The 17,043-nt window shown below is 41.4% G+C and overlaps 1 protein-coding gene across 14 annotated transcripts in view; it reads right to left on the minus strand.

Moving 5' to 3' along the window:
* Positions 1-17,043, minus strand: part of LOC138757496 (Krueppel-like factor 3) — a 120,194-nt gene that overhangs the window by 20,348 nt on the left and 82,803 nt on the right. For all 14 annotated transcript variants that reach the window (XM_069924955.1, XM_069924945.1, XM_069924947.1 and 11 more), the window contains one exon: positions 1,969-2,434. In XM_069924955.1, the coding sequence (XP_069781056.1) occupies positions 1,969-2,434 (466 nt within the window). The remainder of the gene's footprint in view (positions 1-1,968; positions 2,435-17,043) is intronic.

The following is a 17,043-nucleotide window of genomic DNA, read 5'->3' on the forward strand; positions in this document are numbered from 1 at the left end:
CAATAATGAATCGTAAATCAGGCCCAAAATTGAAGTCCATTCTTCTGAGAAAGGTAAACAGTTCCCTGTCTTCCTGCCATGCGGGAGGTTGCCTGGGGTGACAGTCAGTGTCACTCCAGGTCTGCGCGGTCTCCATGTTCGTTGGCCATTTTGTAGGCCGGTCCCCATCTTTGTACACAGGCCGCTACAAATAGTATCTAATAACCAATGATTATGTGTAGGAGGGAACTCATCTTACTATTTTAACAGAATTGCTCTTCTTGCTAATAAAGTGGAGTATGTTATAACCTGTTTATGGTTAGAAGATAAAATAACATTTATATTTTTACAAAAACCAAATAATGCAATTACTGGACCTGGATCTAAAGTGATTCAAAATATGGTTGAAAAAGTTCTAAAAATGTCAGTCCAATATTTTTGCAAATTAGGGCAAGTTCAAAACATATGTAGCAAAGTGGCATCGAATATTTTACATTTGTCACAAAGTGATCTAATGTCAGAATAAATTCGAGCAAGTTCGAGAAATGTACACGATGTACCACTTTGAACTGAATAAGACTATGCCTAGCGCACAATAATGAATCGTAAATCAGGCCCAAAACTGAAGTCCATTCTTCTGAGAAAGGTTAACAGAACCCATTCAGTTTTAATTCCACTTAAAGAAATTGCATTCATATTCAATAGTTTATAGTATAAAACAGATATCATGCTTTTATGAGCAAATTGTAACTCGAAGCATTCATCGATAAAATTTGGGTCAGGAAGAGTAGAAAATGTTAAAAGCTTAGAGCGAACAAAATGTCGAATTTGATAGTATCTGAAATAATGTGTATTTGATAGGTTAAGTATCATCCCCAGTTGTTGAAGAGATATAAAATGTTGTTGTATCTTTAAAACTATTAATACCTAAAAAATTCGATTCTTGAAAAACAGCATCTAAAATAGCTGGCTGAAATAAATAATTAGATATTATAGGACTTGTAACTAAAAATACAGTAAATCTGAAAAAAATTCTGAATTGATTCCAGATCTTCAATCTATGTAATTTTCCTTCTCGGAAAGAGTTGTTTAATACCAAGTTTAGATGTGGGACTAGTTGTTTAGAAAAAGTTTTATAAAATTTAACTGGATAATCGTCCGGCCCTGGAGCTTTACTTGAATTCTTGTAAATTGGAGCTTCGACACATTCTTTATTTTCCTGAGAAATTATCAGTATATTTAAATGGTTTAAAATTCATTCATTAAATTGTGCTTGTTATTAAATTCAGAGGAATATAAATTAGTGTAGAAATCTTTAAAAATATTATTTATTTTGGATTTAGCATTAGCAGTAGTACCATCAGAGAGATGTATCTTATTAATTTGCCTACTAGCCGACATGGCTTTCATTTGGTTAGCCAACAGTTTACAGGACTTCTCTCCATAAATGTAAAATTGGTCCTTAGTTCTTAAAAGCCGTTGTTCAATTGGGTGTACAGAAAGAAGGTCAAATTTAGATTTTAGTTCAGTTCTTTTCTGAATAGCTCCAAGTCTCTATTTTGGGCAAGGTTTAAATCAATTTGCTTAAATCTGATTGATCAAATCTAATTTTTCTTCGCTAGCCCTTTTGTTTTTATTGGCTGTATAAGAAATGATTTGGCCATGTAGGTAGGCTTTCATATTGCTAAATTTGAAACATCTGGGGTTGGTTGACATCAAAGAAAAATTGAATTTGTTTCTCTAAAAAAGTCAAAAACTCTATTATTAAATAATAGGGTATTATGCCGCCATTGTTTTTTAATACTCGTGATCTGAGATGACTATACTTTGATACTCACAAGCTTTAACCAAGTTATGAATTTTAAATAAAGACGATGACATCAATGTAATCAGTACTTCACACACGAACACAGGGAAAAGACAAGAGACCTTTGTCCTGTATACCAGAATGGTCAAATAGTTCCTTGTATTCACACTATGTGCACTCACCATGTTGTTTATTCCTCATTTCATCCTTTAACATACTTGGAACCATTATAGGCTGAGTGTATACGACAGGCTGTACCACCACTGGGTGAATCACTGGGTACAATCCTGAGCCTGGGATGGTCGAACGGGATAAGAGGTGGCTTGTAAGCATGGTGGGGTTGTTTAATGGCATGCTGATTGGAGGCTGAGGTGACCTTTTACTAGGTGAGCTTGAGTGAGATAGATTCATTGTTGGAGATGTGGAAGACAGCACAGTCAATGAGTATGGTGACGAAGGGGAACTTGACATACGTGGAGAATGTCTCTTGTTCAGTGAAAGATCTACTGGCTCGATTTGACCTCCATGGCCCTCAGGTGATTGAAAAAGTCCAGTGTGGGAGCCAGGGTGCAGGGAGTAAATGATGCTGTGTTTGTTCTCTGTTTTAATATCATGTTTTAATCGGGCCATGTACCCTTGTTGGAATGGCTGCAAGAGAAGAATGGAAAATAATTAGCTGTGGCAAAACCCAAATCAACATGTTTGAAATGACTCAATTGGAAGGCTGTATTAACATAATGTGAAGACAATTCCTGTCTCCAGCTTCATCCATTCCACCACACTGGTTCTCACACATAATTAGAGCTTATGCTCATCAAAGGCCAATTGAGAACTTTCTCAGTAGGCTGGAGGCTGACAATTTTTCCAGATTGTCCAGTACATTTCCTCCTGAATTAAGGTGGAAGTTCAAGGGAAAAGCTTGCGGACCAATTAAGTTTATGCATCTTGAGTGCATAGTGGTTTGTGGTGTATAAGAAAAGTCTGTTGGCCAAAAAGACAGAACATCCAAAATGGAACAGCATCTTACATTTTGTATTAATTAACCATATAAATACTTTGAGACCACATCTTAACTGTTGTGAAAATCTTTAAAGTTGTTGCAACCAAACTATATAAAATCAGTGAGCTGGAAAAACTCCATCCACCCTATTTATAACACTTATTGCCTATATGTGAATTAATAGACAATGGACAAGACTGAAATCAATTATTAAAAATTTAACCATTCAATGTTAAGAATTCAGCTATCATTGCAATCACTCCACAGCAGATGCAATATCGCTGGCTCTCCTCTCAGCAACGAATCACCTCAACAACAGCAATTCATACATATGGCTGCCTTCAATACCATTATTCTCTCAGTGCTGGTCAAGAAGGTACAAATTCTAGGCCTCTGTACCCTACTCTGCAACTGGATCCCTGACTTTCTCATTGGAAGACCACAGACAGTCTCCTCCTCACTGATTATCAACACAGGCACACCCCAAGGATGCATGCTTAGTCCACTGCTCTACTTGTTATATACCCATGACTGCGAGGCCAAGCACAATTCCAATGCCATCTACAAGTTTGCTGATGACATCACAATTGTTGGCGGAATCACAAACAGCAATGAGGAAGCGTCCTGGAGGGAGATAGAACAGCTTGTTGAGTGGTATAATGAGAACAACCTAGTGCTTAACATCAGCAAAACCAAGGAGATGATTGTGGACTTCAGGAGGAAGTCAGTGGAACATGACCCAGTTCTCAATGAGGGCTCAGTAGTGGAGAGGGTCAAGAACTTCAAATTCTTGGGTATCAACATCTCTGAGGATCTGGCCTGGAGCTTCCATGTTGATACAATCACAAAGAAGGTTTTCCAGCGGCTATACTTTGTGAGGTGTTTGAGGAGATTCGGTATGTCTCGTAAATTCTACTCATGTTCCGTGGAGAGCATTCTGGCTAGTTGCATCACTGCCTGGTATGGAGGCACCAACTCTCAGGACAAGAATAAAGTCCAGAGGGTTGTTTGTTCGGCCTGCGACATCAGAGGCACCAGACTTTACTCCATCGAGGACATCTACATGAGGCGGTGTCTTAAAAAAGCAGTCTCTATCTTCAAAGACCCCCATTACCCAGGCCACACCCTCTTCACTCTGCTACCATCGGGGAAAAAGCCTAAAGACGTGGACTAAGTGGCACAAGAACAGCTTCTTCCCCACTGCCATCAGATTCCAAAATAATCAATGAACCATAGACACGGCCTTACTTTTTGTGCCCTATTATTTTTACTTTTTTTTATAGTAATGTTGTAAGATGGTTATAATATGAATGTTTGGACCAAATTTCATGACTTGTTCATGACATGACAATAAATCCTGATTCTTAGAAGTTTCTGCCTGCACCTTCATTAGATGTTTATAGTCTCCTCTTATAACATTCAAGAGCTACTCCTCATCTGAGAACCAAGTAGCTCAACCGAAGAGAAAATCATAGATGAACCCACTTTTTATCCAAAGATCACAAAGCCCACAGCAATAATGGAAATCATGTCCTCTCTCTTATCCAAACCTTAGTCATTCTGATCATTTGTGAAGAAGTGGAATTGTATAATACCTGGATTTCACAATGATGAACTATTGTGAAATACACTCCAGGATCAAATGTTTAACATTTTTGATGGCATTGTCATTAATTTGCAGTATGTATGAGTAGATATTCATTTCCCAGCCCATGGGATTTCAATTATCTCAGTTTTGCCATAAGGTTTGTTGCTCTACTTGGTCTCAGCATCTCTTCGAACACCTCTTCGTGGTTATCTGCTGAAAACTGAAACTACCATCCATAAGTTGTAAAGGATCGATCTTGCAAATGACGATGTTGTGATCTGAAATGCAGAAGCTTAATGATGGGCTGTTGCTACTGCTGTCCTTGAGATGTGGGTTTCCCCAGAATACTCTTGCAGAGGAAGTTCCAAAGATCTTGAGCCAACAACAGCAAAGGATTTCGAACTCGAAGTCAGGATAGTGTGTAGCCTGGGAAGTGGGGAGTGGGGTGGTGATGCTCTCATGCTTTTGCTGCCCTTGTCCTTTTGGCTGTTAGAAGTCATGCGTTTGGAAGGTGCCGTCTCAGGAGCATAGGTAAGTCACTGCAGTGCATCCGTCGATGGTGCAAACTGCTGCCACCATGTGTTGGTGGAGGAGTAAGTGAAGGTTGTAAGTGAGATGCCATAAGTGGGCTGCTATCACCTGTTTGGTGCTCAGGTTCTTGACTTTTTAAAAATATTTTATTTAAAACTTTTGTTCATACATGAAGTCAGTTACAAAATTGAAAAGATACAAATAGAAAAAATATAAATCCATTATACACTTCGTGATGTTTAAGTCCTCCACTCTCCCACCCTAGAAATCCAAAGAGAAGGAAAAAAAGACATGAATGGAAAAGAGAAAAAAAGAAAGAAAAGCAAGGAAAGGGGGGAACATCACGAGATACAGTAGAGTCAGGATGTAGGAGCCTAACCCTCCCGGGAAATGAGTTAAGAAAGTACTCTTTAAGTACAGTATGATAGACCAACTGAAATAAATCAGAACTGCATAAGATAATTTTAAATATATCACGGAAAAGAAAGAAGCCTCTCACTGAACCATCTGGAGTCCAAGGACTGGAGCAAGAAGATGGCCATCAGAGGCCTCGTGTCCAAATGAAGCCCATAGCTGTAGTGCGAATTGCCTCCCAAGTAAGTCACCTCCCCCATGGGATGTCCGCAGGTGTATCTCTGCCACCGGAATGGGGATATGATGTCAAAGAAGAAAATTTACCACATATGTGCCAGAAGTTGCACATGCGTGGATTCAAACAGGCCCCGGAGGCAGCTGGAGTAGCTAATGTCCTTGTTAGTGGCAGCAGATACAGGCCTCTACAGCAGGAAATCGGAGAGGACAGTAAAGAAGGTGAAGATGAAGAGGAATGAGAAGTTATACAAGGAAAAGTTAAAGTTTCTACTAAAGGTAAAAAAAAACAAGAAACCAGAAGAAGTTGAATACTCTAATGCAGACTTGTTGAGAGAATCAAGAGGAGAATTTTAATAAAGAGATTAAAAATAATTTTGCAATCATGAATAAAATGCAAGTTACTTTGGACAATATGGATGAAAGAGTTAAAAATGTGGAAGTTGGAGTGGCAGAATAAAGGCAATTTTGTGTAATATTACATTTCTGTTTTATTACATGAGAATAAATAGCATCTGATCTGATCTGATTCTTCCTGAGTTAAAGGTAAATACTCTTCATTCAACAACTGCTTATTATAGTTGTGTAAAAACATAATTATGTCTATATTTGGGCGAATACTGCTATGAACAATATTTTCTCACATACTGCCAATAGCTTACTTCATACTGGACTGCTCATTGTATGAAAAAGTATTTTTGGAAATCATAGGGTCTGTAGAAATGTCCTGCAATGAATTTGGTGTGAAAGCAAAATGGGGAGAAAGCTTTCATATATGAAATTAGAAGTTACACTTGAAACCACTAGAGGAAGGTGAACCATAACTAAATAAATTTCCCAATGTGGGAAATGGCCAACACAGTGTTTTTGCAGTAGGTTATCTCAAACACTCCTTCACTTGTAACACATTTAAAAAAATGGAATTTGTGTAGTTAATCACACAAGAAAAACCTGTTTTTGAGTGAAGCAAAAAGTAGAACTGATGGATATATTTGATTATTTGCAGAATTTTATACATCATATTATTTCTGCTCTGTTCCACGTATTTTCTTGTCCCAATGACTGAGAAATTACTTTGGAAACATTAAAGTACTAATTCAGAATCAGAATTTATTGTCATTAACAAGTCATAAAATTTGTTGTTTTGTGGCAGTACCACAGTGCAAATATTCATGATAAATCACCTTTCAAAAATAAATAAAAATAGTGCACGAAAAGTCAAAGTAGGGCAGTGTCTTTGGTTCATTGATCATTTAGGAATCTGATGTCAGTGGGGAAAAAGCTGTCCTTGTGTCGCTGAGTACTCATCTTAAGGCTCCTGTACCTTTTCCTGATGTAACATGGTGGACATTGTGAAGAGGGCATGGCCAGGGTGGTGGGGGTCCTTGAGGATAGAGGCTGCTTTCTTAAGACACTGGCTCTTGTAGATATTCTTGATGGAGAGAAGTCTGGTGCCCGTGATGTTGAAGGCCATTAACAATCCTCCGGATTTTTTTCTTGTCTTGAGCGTTGGTACCTTCGTACTAGACAGCAGCTAGAGGGCTCTCCATGGTAAACCTGTAGAAGTTTTTGAGAGTCTTTGGTGACATACCAAACCTCCTCAGACAACCCTTAAAGTATAGCTGCTGGTGAGCCTTCTTTGTGATTGCATCGACATGGACAGATCCTCAGAGTTATTGAAGTTCCTAACCATCTCCACTACTCGATGAGGATGGGATCATGTTCTCTTGACTTCCTCCTGAAGTTCATAATCATCTCCTTGGTTTTGCTGATGTTGAGTGCAAGGTTGTTGGCATGGCACCAATCAACAAGCTGATCTACTTCCTTCCTGAACATTTCCTCTTTGCCATTTGTGATTCTGCTGACAACTGTGGTCTCATCGGCAAACTTGTAGATGACCTTGGAATTGTGCCTGGCCACACAGTACGCAGTGAGTAGAGCAGTGGGCTAAACACGCATCCTTGAGGTGCACCTGTTCAACAAGAGTGTTGATAGTCAGTGAGGAGGAGACATTGCTTCCAATTTGTACTGACAGTGGTCTTCTGATGAGAAAGTCAAGAATCCAGTTGCAGAGGGGAGTACAGAGGCCCAAGGTTTGGAGCTTCTTGACTAGCACTGAGGGAATAATGGTGTTGAAGGCTGAGCTGTGGTGGATGAAGAGCAGCTGTATAAATGAGTTGCTGTTTTCGAGATGACCTAGAGCTCAGTGGTGAACCAGTGATGGATTTGTTGAGATGATTGGCAAATTGCATGGGCTCCAGACCTTTGCTTAGGAATGTGTTAATTCTGGCCATGATCAGCCTCTCAAAGCATTTCATCACAGTAGATGTTAATACTACTGGGTGATCGTCATTGAGGGAGATCACTCTACTCTTCTTTGGCAGATGAAGATTGATGCCCTTTTGAAGCAGGTGGGAACCTCTGACTGCAGCATTGAGAGGTTGAAATGTCGGTGTACACTCCAGCTAGTTGTTTGGCGCAGTGGATTACTAATTGGTGGATTACCAAATTTAATGGAGCATTTACCTTTGATATCTGCTAAGATTCACAAATGTGAAGAGACATATAAGCCAATAACAGAAATGTAAAATTAATGGTAGGTATTGAATTTAACAAAAAATATCTTCCATGAGATGGGACAGAAAACATTCTTTATCGTGTGCTGACCAATCCAATCTGATTCACATTTCTGCTTACATATAACGCTATTTTTGAATCTCTGTGAGGGAACCTATTCTGTTCTTAATTTACAATGGCCATGCAATTCATTACTGAGCTCAGCTGCTTTGCTGAATTATGAAGCTGAGGCTAGTTATTTCCCAGTTTTGATTAGAAATCTGATTTTTTTTTCCCATTTGAAACTTCACTATTTAATACTGTTTCAGTGCAAAAAGCAGCACTTGTGCAAATCTTAAGTCCTTTCATGACAAGCCTCTGCCTGGAGGCCAGCTATAAGCACAGAGGAAAAACTATAAACTCACCTTGCATGGAACAGCCCTAAAAGGCTGCTCTCGTGTCACATTCATGTTGAGCGGCACCTTGTAATGCCCTCTGGAGCTGATGGAAGCCAGGCAACTGGTGCCATGGCGCTGTCTGTCATAAATATGTAGCAAAGCAATGGCAATCTTCCCTACCCATAATCCCCCAGGCATCTGGAATCACTCTGTTTCCCAGAACGGTTCCAGCTGCATGGGGGATTATGGGTAGGGAAGGCAGCCATTGCTCTGCGGGGTTTTGAGCTGCTGATGAGCAGCCCCGAAGGCCAAAGTGGCTGGTGAGGCTGTCACAGTCCCTGATGGCTCCCACCGGCCCCCCCTGCCTGATGGCCCCTGACCTGATGGCCCCTCCCGGCCACCCCTGCCCTGAGGGGGTCATGGAGAGAGAGGGGGGGGGTGTGTGGGCAGGAGAGAGAGGGGAGATGGGTCTCTGGCTGATGGCATCATCACAACATCATCAGCCCACTCCCTAGCCAGCTACTTGCAGCGGCCATACATTTATGTGAGGCGGCGGAGCGCAGCACTCTGCCGATTATCCTTCCCTGAGAAGGATTGCCCTCAGCACCTTGGAGCCGGCCACAGCACATTCATAGAGGTAAGTCTCCCGACATAAGGGTGGAGAATCTCCACCTTTACAGTCAGGCTTCTTTCACTGCATGAAAGGACCTCTCTCTTAATCTGCCAAGAAGTGTTCACATTTCTACTAATCAACTACCAGATTCCATCTGTTCACTATTTTACCTTTATCACACCCCGCCCCTCAAATTTAATCATGCAATGCTTCATTCTAAAAATAATAGCAGCCTCCTCCCTTGTTCTAAACACTCTTGTTGAACATAAAGCCTTAATAAAACCTTTTAAGGTTACAATGATTAATGACTGTGGTAATGATCTGATAAAGCAGTGTCCTTCAGAGTCCACAATCATATTATCAGAAGTGTTGAAGCACTGAGAAATACTTACCTGAGACAGTTTTGCATTTCAATAGACCCTTTCAAACTGCTGTGTGAAATGGGGTTTGCCCAGTTAGCACCCCAGTTACACAGCAGTTAGAACAGGTCCGATCCGGTCAACCCCGTTGGATCCCAATCAGGTCACTGACTTACCTCTGAGGTAATGAAGGAACCCAGTTAAAGTTACCTAGGTCACGGCCACAGGTGATTTGAACAAAAAATGGCCGACCCACTTATTCCAGTGACGTCAGCACTTTCATGCGTCACCAAGCAGCCAGCATCTGAACATCGGTGAATGCGTGATGCGTCAATGCGGGGACGCTGGTTTGGCAATTTAATGGGCAGATTCCCCTGTGATTTGGAAGGTGCTTCCAGCACCTTTGCCCCAGTAATTGCACCCGGGTCCCAGGAAGGCTATCCAGGTGCTGCAATTTAAAAGGGGCTGTGGAATGTAGGAGGCTGATTGAACTTCATATTAAAGTCATGAGAGGCATTCATAGGATTAACAGTCAGAATCTTGTCCCCAGTGTAAAGGCATCACACACAAGAGTTCATGTATTTATGATAAGGGGAGAGGAAGTTTAAAGGAGATGTGCAGAGTAAATGTTTACAATAAAGGGCTAATGCTTCTTTATTGTAAGGGTTAGAAACATAGAAGATAGGAGCAGGAGTAGGTCATTCGACCCTTCGAGCCTGCTCCGCCATTCAACGAGATGGCTGATCTTAAAGTTCAGAACCCCGTCCCCGCCTTCTCTCCGTAACCTTTAATACCCTTATACTGAAGAAATATATCTAATTCCCTCTTAAATATATTTAATGAACCTGCCTCTACTGCCCTCTGTGGCAATGAATTCCACAGATTCACCACCCTCTGGGTAAAGAAATTCCTCCTCATCTCGGTCCTAAATGGTTTGCCTATTATCCTCAAATCATGGCCCCAGGTTCTGGATTTTCCCATCATTGGAAACATCCCATCTGCATCCATCCTGTCCAGTCCTGCCAGAATTTTATATGTCTCTATGAGATCCCCTCTCAATCTTCTAAACTCCAGCGAGTACAATCCCAATTTGCGCAATCTTTTCTCATAAGTCATTCCTGCCATTCCAGGTATCAGCCTGGTGAATCGCCTCTGCACTCCCTCCATTGCAAGAACATCCTTCCTTAGATAAGGTGACCAAAACTGCACACAATACTCCAGGTGCGGTCTCACCAAGGCCCTGTACAGCTGCAGTAAGGTATCCTTGTTCCTATACTCAAACCCTCTTGATATGAAGGCCAACATACCATTTGCCTTTTTAACCGCCTCCTGTACCTGCATGCTCGCCTTCAGAGACTGGTGTACAAGTACCCCTAGGTCTCTCTGCACTTCCCCATCTCTTAATCTATTGCCATTCAAATAGTAATCTGCCCTCCGGTTTGTATTACCAAAGTATAACCTCACATTTATCCACATTGTAGTGCATTTGCCATGTATCTGCCCAGTCCCTCAATTTATCCAAATCACACTGGAGCTTCCTGACCCCCTCTTCTGTGCACACAACCCCTCCTAGCTTAGTGTCATCTGCAAATTTGGAGATATTACATCCAATCCCCTCATCCAGATCATTAATGTAAATTGTGAACAGCTGGGGTCCCAGTACAGATCCCTGTGGTACCCCACTGGTCACCGCCTGCCACTCAGAAAATGAGCCATTTATCCCAACTCTCTGTCTTCTACCTGCCAGCCAGTTCTCAATCCACATCAATACTTTGCCCCCAATCCCATGAGCCTTGATTTTGTAAGCCAGTCGTTTATGCGGGACCTTATCGAAGGCCTTTTGGAAGTCCAGGTACACCACATCCACTGGCTCTCCCCCATCTATTTTACCTGTCACCATCTCAAAGAATTCCAATAGATTTGTCAAGCACGATTTACCTTTTGTAAATCCATGTTGACTCTGTCCAATCCCTTCTCCGCTAGTCATATGCTCCGCTATTACATCCTTAATAATGGATTCCATCATTTTGCCCACTACTGATGTAAGGCTCACCGGCCTATAATTCCCCGCTTTTTCTCTACCCCCCTTTTTAAATAGTGGGGTAACATTAGCTACCCTCTAATCCATGGGTACTGATCCTGAGTTTATCGAGTTCTGGAAAATAATTCTTAAAGCATCTGCTATCTGAATGGCCACTTCCTTAAGTACCCTAGGATGTAGATTATCAGGCCCTTGAGACTTATCTGCCTTCAATCCCATCAATTTCCCCAAGACCATGTCCTTAGAGATACTGATTTCTTTCAGTTCCTCCCTTGCATTAGTCTCTATGTTTCCCAACATCCTTGGAAGGTTATTTGTATCCTCTCTTGTAAAAACAGAACTAAAGTAAGAATTTAATTGGTCTGCCATTTCCTTATTCCCCATTATATATTCCCCTGATTCCGATTGCAAAGGACCTACTCTGGATTTCACCAATCTTTTCCTCTTGACATATTTATAAAAGCTTTTGAAGTCGGTTTTTATATTTGCCGCAAGTTTACTTTCGTAATTTATTTTTGCTCTCTTGATTAATCCCTTTGTCCTCCTTTAGTGCATCTTGAACTGCTCCCAGTCTTCGGTTGTGGTACTTTTTTTGGCCAATTGATATGCTCTCTCTTTGGACCTAATGCTGTCTCTAATTTCCCTTGTTATCCACGGTTGAGTCACCTTTTTTGGTTTATTTTTATGCCAAACCGGTATAAATGATTTTTGCAATTTCTCCATTAGATCTGTGAATGCTTTCCATTGTCTATCCACAGTCAACTCCCCCATAAACACCACCCAATCAATCTTACTCAACTCCCATCTCATACCATCATAATTCCCTTTATTTAAATTCAGGAATTTAGTCTCGGTTTTAATTTCATCACTCTCCATGTCGAGTGAGAATTCGATCATATTGTGATTGCTCCTACCCAAAGGGCCTCGCACAACAAGATTGTTGATTAGCCCCTTATCATTGCATAATACCCAATCTAAAATGGCCTGCTCCCGAGTTGGTTCCTCGACATATTGGTCTAGATAACCATCCCGTAAACATTCAAGGAATTCCTCCTCCTCAGTATTTTTACTAATTTGGCTAGTCCAATCTATATGCAAATTAAAGTCTCCCATGATGACAGCTGTTCCCTTATTGCACGCTTTTCTAATTTCTCTTTTAATGCCTTCCCTCACCTCTACACTACTATTTGGAGGTTAGTTCCTCTAAAGCAGTGGTTTTCAAACTGCCCCCCTCAACTCACATTCCACCTTAAGCAATCCCTTACTAATTATAGAACACTCGTGGCATAGGGATTACTTAAGGTGGAATCTGAGTTTGGGGGGGCAGTTTGAAAACCACTGCTCTAATGTGAAGCACTTACATAACATGTAAAATATCAAGGTCAAGCAGAGAGAGGTTTTTCTTTGGAATTCAATTCAAGTAAATCAAATGATGGATTGGAATTATCCAGGATCAAAAATAAGATGAAAATTTTCAAAAATATAAATTTGATAAACCACTAAAAAATTCTTGTATGATCATTCAGTAGGCATGGAAGACAAATGGGTTCCTTCCCCACTGATTGAATTCTGAGACTTCCTCCTCCTGCCTTCTTTCTTGAAGAAGGGCTTAGGCCTGAAATGTCGGCAATATATCTTTCTCTCCAACAGACACTGAGAAGACCAGCTGAGTTCCTCCAGCATTTTGGTGTGTTTTTACTACAAATCACAGCGTTTGCAAACTTTAGTGTTTCAGACAAATGACATTCCCATTGTTATCCAAGAACAAAGCAGCTTGGAAGGTTGCAGTCCTGCATTCATAGGAACACAAGGGACAGCAGATACTGAAATCTGGAACAAAACAAAATGAGTTACTGAGGGACTCAGTAGGTATGGCAGTATCAGCAGAGGGAAAGTTTTCAGGTTGATGCTCCACTTTAAGATGTTACATACAAGGTAGTTTTCTTTTAGCTGGAGTTCCTGTGTTGAAAAGCTTCGAGTTAATCCCAGACAAATGAATTTAAATACCAGATTCACAGGTGAGGAGAAACTTGACCTAAGTTGCTTGGAAAAAATGAACAATGCAGCAACTGGGTGTGGTACTTTTGAAATTTTGTTCCAATTTGCAACTGCTGCTTTATAAAGTATATTTGGTGCTTGCAGCTGAGGATAATTCCTACCCCTTTGTTACACGTATTGTCTAATTGGAAGGATTGTCATTAGAGAGCCAGATATAATTTTTAATAAATTACATATTTTTCTACAGGTGTTTGAGCACTCAATTGGAAACTTTATCATTACTGTGGTGCTTTTGACATTTAATAGAAACGTTCAAAATTCTTAAGGGATTTGACAGCCTAGATGCAGGAAGATTGTTCCCAATGTTGAGCAATGGAGGGAGTGCAGAGTGCAGAGGCGATTCACCAGGCTGATACCTGGAATGGCAGGAATGACTTATGAGGAAAGATTGCGCGAATTGGGATTGTACTCACTGGAGTTTAGAAGATTGAGAGGGGATCTCATAGAGACATATAAAATTCTGGCAGGACTGGACAGGATGGATGCAGATGGGATGTTTCCAATGATGGGAATATCCAGAACCCGGGGCCATGGTTTGAGGATAATAGACAAACCATTTAGGACCGAGATGAGGAGGAATTTCTTGACCCAGAGGGTGGTGAATCTGTGGAATTCATTGCCACAGAGGGCAATGGCCAGGAAGTACACTGTGGCTACCTGAAAATCCAACTCCTGCCTGAACCTTACTCGCTGGAACACAGAAATGCAAAGCTGTGTTCCGCTGGAGAAAATTATTTACAACTTAAGAAAAAATGTATGACACTTTTTAAAAAATTTGGCAACCATACTTAAATTCCATAGTAGCACGATTATAGTGTGGACCATTATACCTTGCCACCCTACTTTCCCTGTCTATCCTCAATTGGTTGGGGGGGGGGATGGGGGTTCTATCCCATCCCAACCAGGGAAAGTCAAGAGAAGAAAGCAGTCTGAGCACTGGCCGCTGTATTGTGATAAGCCCATAAAATCCTGATGTGCATCTTATACCTTTTTTATGAGTGTTTTGAATGTTGTGTGTATCTGTGGTTAGTTAAGTGTTAAATGTTGAAGGTGAGGGGTGGGGAGGCAGGGGGGCAAAAAGAGCTTTAACTTTGCAGAAAATGTATAAAGCTGATAATTGTAAATTGTAGTCAATGCTGATACTGTTCACATTGATAATGTTGATCATGTAGGAGCCGCCGAACGCTCCACGCCTGAAGTGGCGATCTGATACCGGGAGCCCGCAGTCTACATAGCTGGCCGAGTGGCATGATGATGTCAGAGATGGGCTTCTGACCCCTTTATAAGCAGGGCTGCCAGAACAATAAATCAGTGTTGAATTTACTCCCGTAGAGTGGGTCTCTTCTTTGAGCATAACCTCTCCTGCAGTAGCAGCCGCTACAATAACTGAGTTCAAGTTTGGAAAATTATAAACAAAATATTCAAAAAGAAAATCCTGCTAGTAACGGTATTGATTCCCCTTTCACTTGACCTCCAATAATACAACACCTCACATTTATCTGGATTAAACTCCATCTGCCATTACTCTGGCCATATCTATAACTAATGCATGTCCTGTTGTATTGTTTAATAGCCTTCTACACTGTCCACAATTCCACGAATCTTTGTGTCATCTGCAAACTTAGTAATTATTGAATCCACTTCAATTTGCCTATAGAAGAAATCGTTCCACAGACGATGCCATAACCTTGTCGTTTCACTCCGACCTGGTGCACCTAGAGAATTATGCCTCATTCGCCAGGCTTCTGTTCATTGACTTCAGCTCGGTGTTTGATGCAATCATTCCTCAGAGGCTGGTAAAGAAGCTGTCCTCGCTGGAACTCTCACCCCTCTCCGTAATTGGATCCTGGACTTCCTAACAGAAAGACCACAGTCGGTCTGGGTAGATTGCAGAATACTAAGCACTGGTCCATTTCAGGGCTATGTGCTCAGCCTGCTCCTGTTCACTCTACTGACGCAAGACTGCATTGCCAGATCGAACTCCAACAGTGTCATCAAGTAGTTGGTCTCATTAGCAACAATGATGAGTTGCACTACAGAGAAGAGGTGGAAAATCTTGTGAAATGGTGCGAGAGTAACAACCTGAGTCTCAACGTGGACAAGATGAAGAAGATGATCGTGGACTTCAGGAGGACCAGTAAATGACCACACTCTACTACACATCAACAACTCTGTAGTGGAGAGAGTGGAGAGCACCAAGTTCCTTGGAGTTCACTTAACTAGTGGAGACACATCTCTACTCTTGTCAGGAATGCCCAACAATGACTGTACTTCCTATGAAGACTGAAGCAGGCAAGGGTACCAGCCACAATAATGTCAAGCTTCTACAGGAGCTCTATTGAGAGCATCCTGGCCAGCTACATCACAGTATGCTACGGATGCTGGAGAGAAATGGATTGGAGGTCAATTCACAGCGCCATAAGAGTGGCAGAGAGGATCACTGGAGTTTTCCTCCCCTTCATCAATGTGATCTATCAGGATTGTTGACTGAAGAAAGTGAGCAAAATCATTAAGGACCCCTTCCACCCTGCACACATGGTTGGTGTGGCGGTTAGCGCAACGCCTTTACAGCTTGTAGTTACACTGATTAGAAGGATTCTATTTCCGAGGTCGATGTTAAGTATAAGATCATTGTATATTTAAATCACAGCGCCAGTGATTGGGACTAGGGTTTGAATCCCACACTGTCTGTAAGGAGTTTCTACGTTTCCCCGTGTCTGCATGGGTTTTACCTGGGTGCTCTGGTTTTCTCCCACCATTCTAAACCTACCGGGTGGGGGGTTGTAGGTTATTTGGATGTAAATTGGGCAGCATGTACTCGTGGGCCAAAATGGCCTGTTACCATGCTGTATGTATGACTACATTTAAAATAAATCTTTCAGCTGCTCCCATCAGGGAAGAGATACAGGAATATCAGAGCCAGCACCTCCAGGCTGAGGAACAGATTTTTCACAAGAGCAATGAGAATGCTAAACGAGCGAAGGATCTGCTCACACTAACCATCCGAGACTCTCATATTTACGAGACAATATTTATTTGTGTGTGTGTGTGTGTGTGTGTGTGTGTGTGTGTGTGTGTGTGTGTGTGTGTGTGTGTGTGTGTGTGTGTGTGTGTGTGTGAGAGAGAGAGAGAATACTTGCACATGTACTGTTTGTCTGTATGTGTGGTTGTGTGTCTGCATGTTTTGCACTGAAGATCGGAGAATGCTTTTTCATCAGGTTGTACTTGTACAATCAGATGACAATAAACTTACTTGACTTGACTAATCTACCCACCTACTTTTTCATCCAAATAAGATATACAGCATGGTAAAGAGTCCATGCTGCTCAATTACACCCAATTAACCTACAACCCTGGTACATTTTGAACTGTGGGAAGAAATTGGAGCACTCGGAGGAAAATCATGTAGACATGGGGAGAATGTACAAACTGTGGCGGATTCAAACCCCAGTCACTGGTGCTCTAACAGCATTGCGCTAGCCACTACGTAAACCAGGCCGCTCATAGTTGGTTGAAGATTTACCT

The sequence above is a fragment of the Narcine bancroftii genome, chromosome 3 (assembly GCF_036971445.1).
Source record: "Narcine bancroftii isolate sNarBan1 chromosome 3, sNarBan1.hap1, whole genome shotgun sequence".
Lineage (NCBI taxonomy): Eukaryota > Metazoa > Chordata > Chondrichthyes > Torpediniformes > Narcinidae > Narcine > Narcine bancroftii.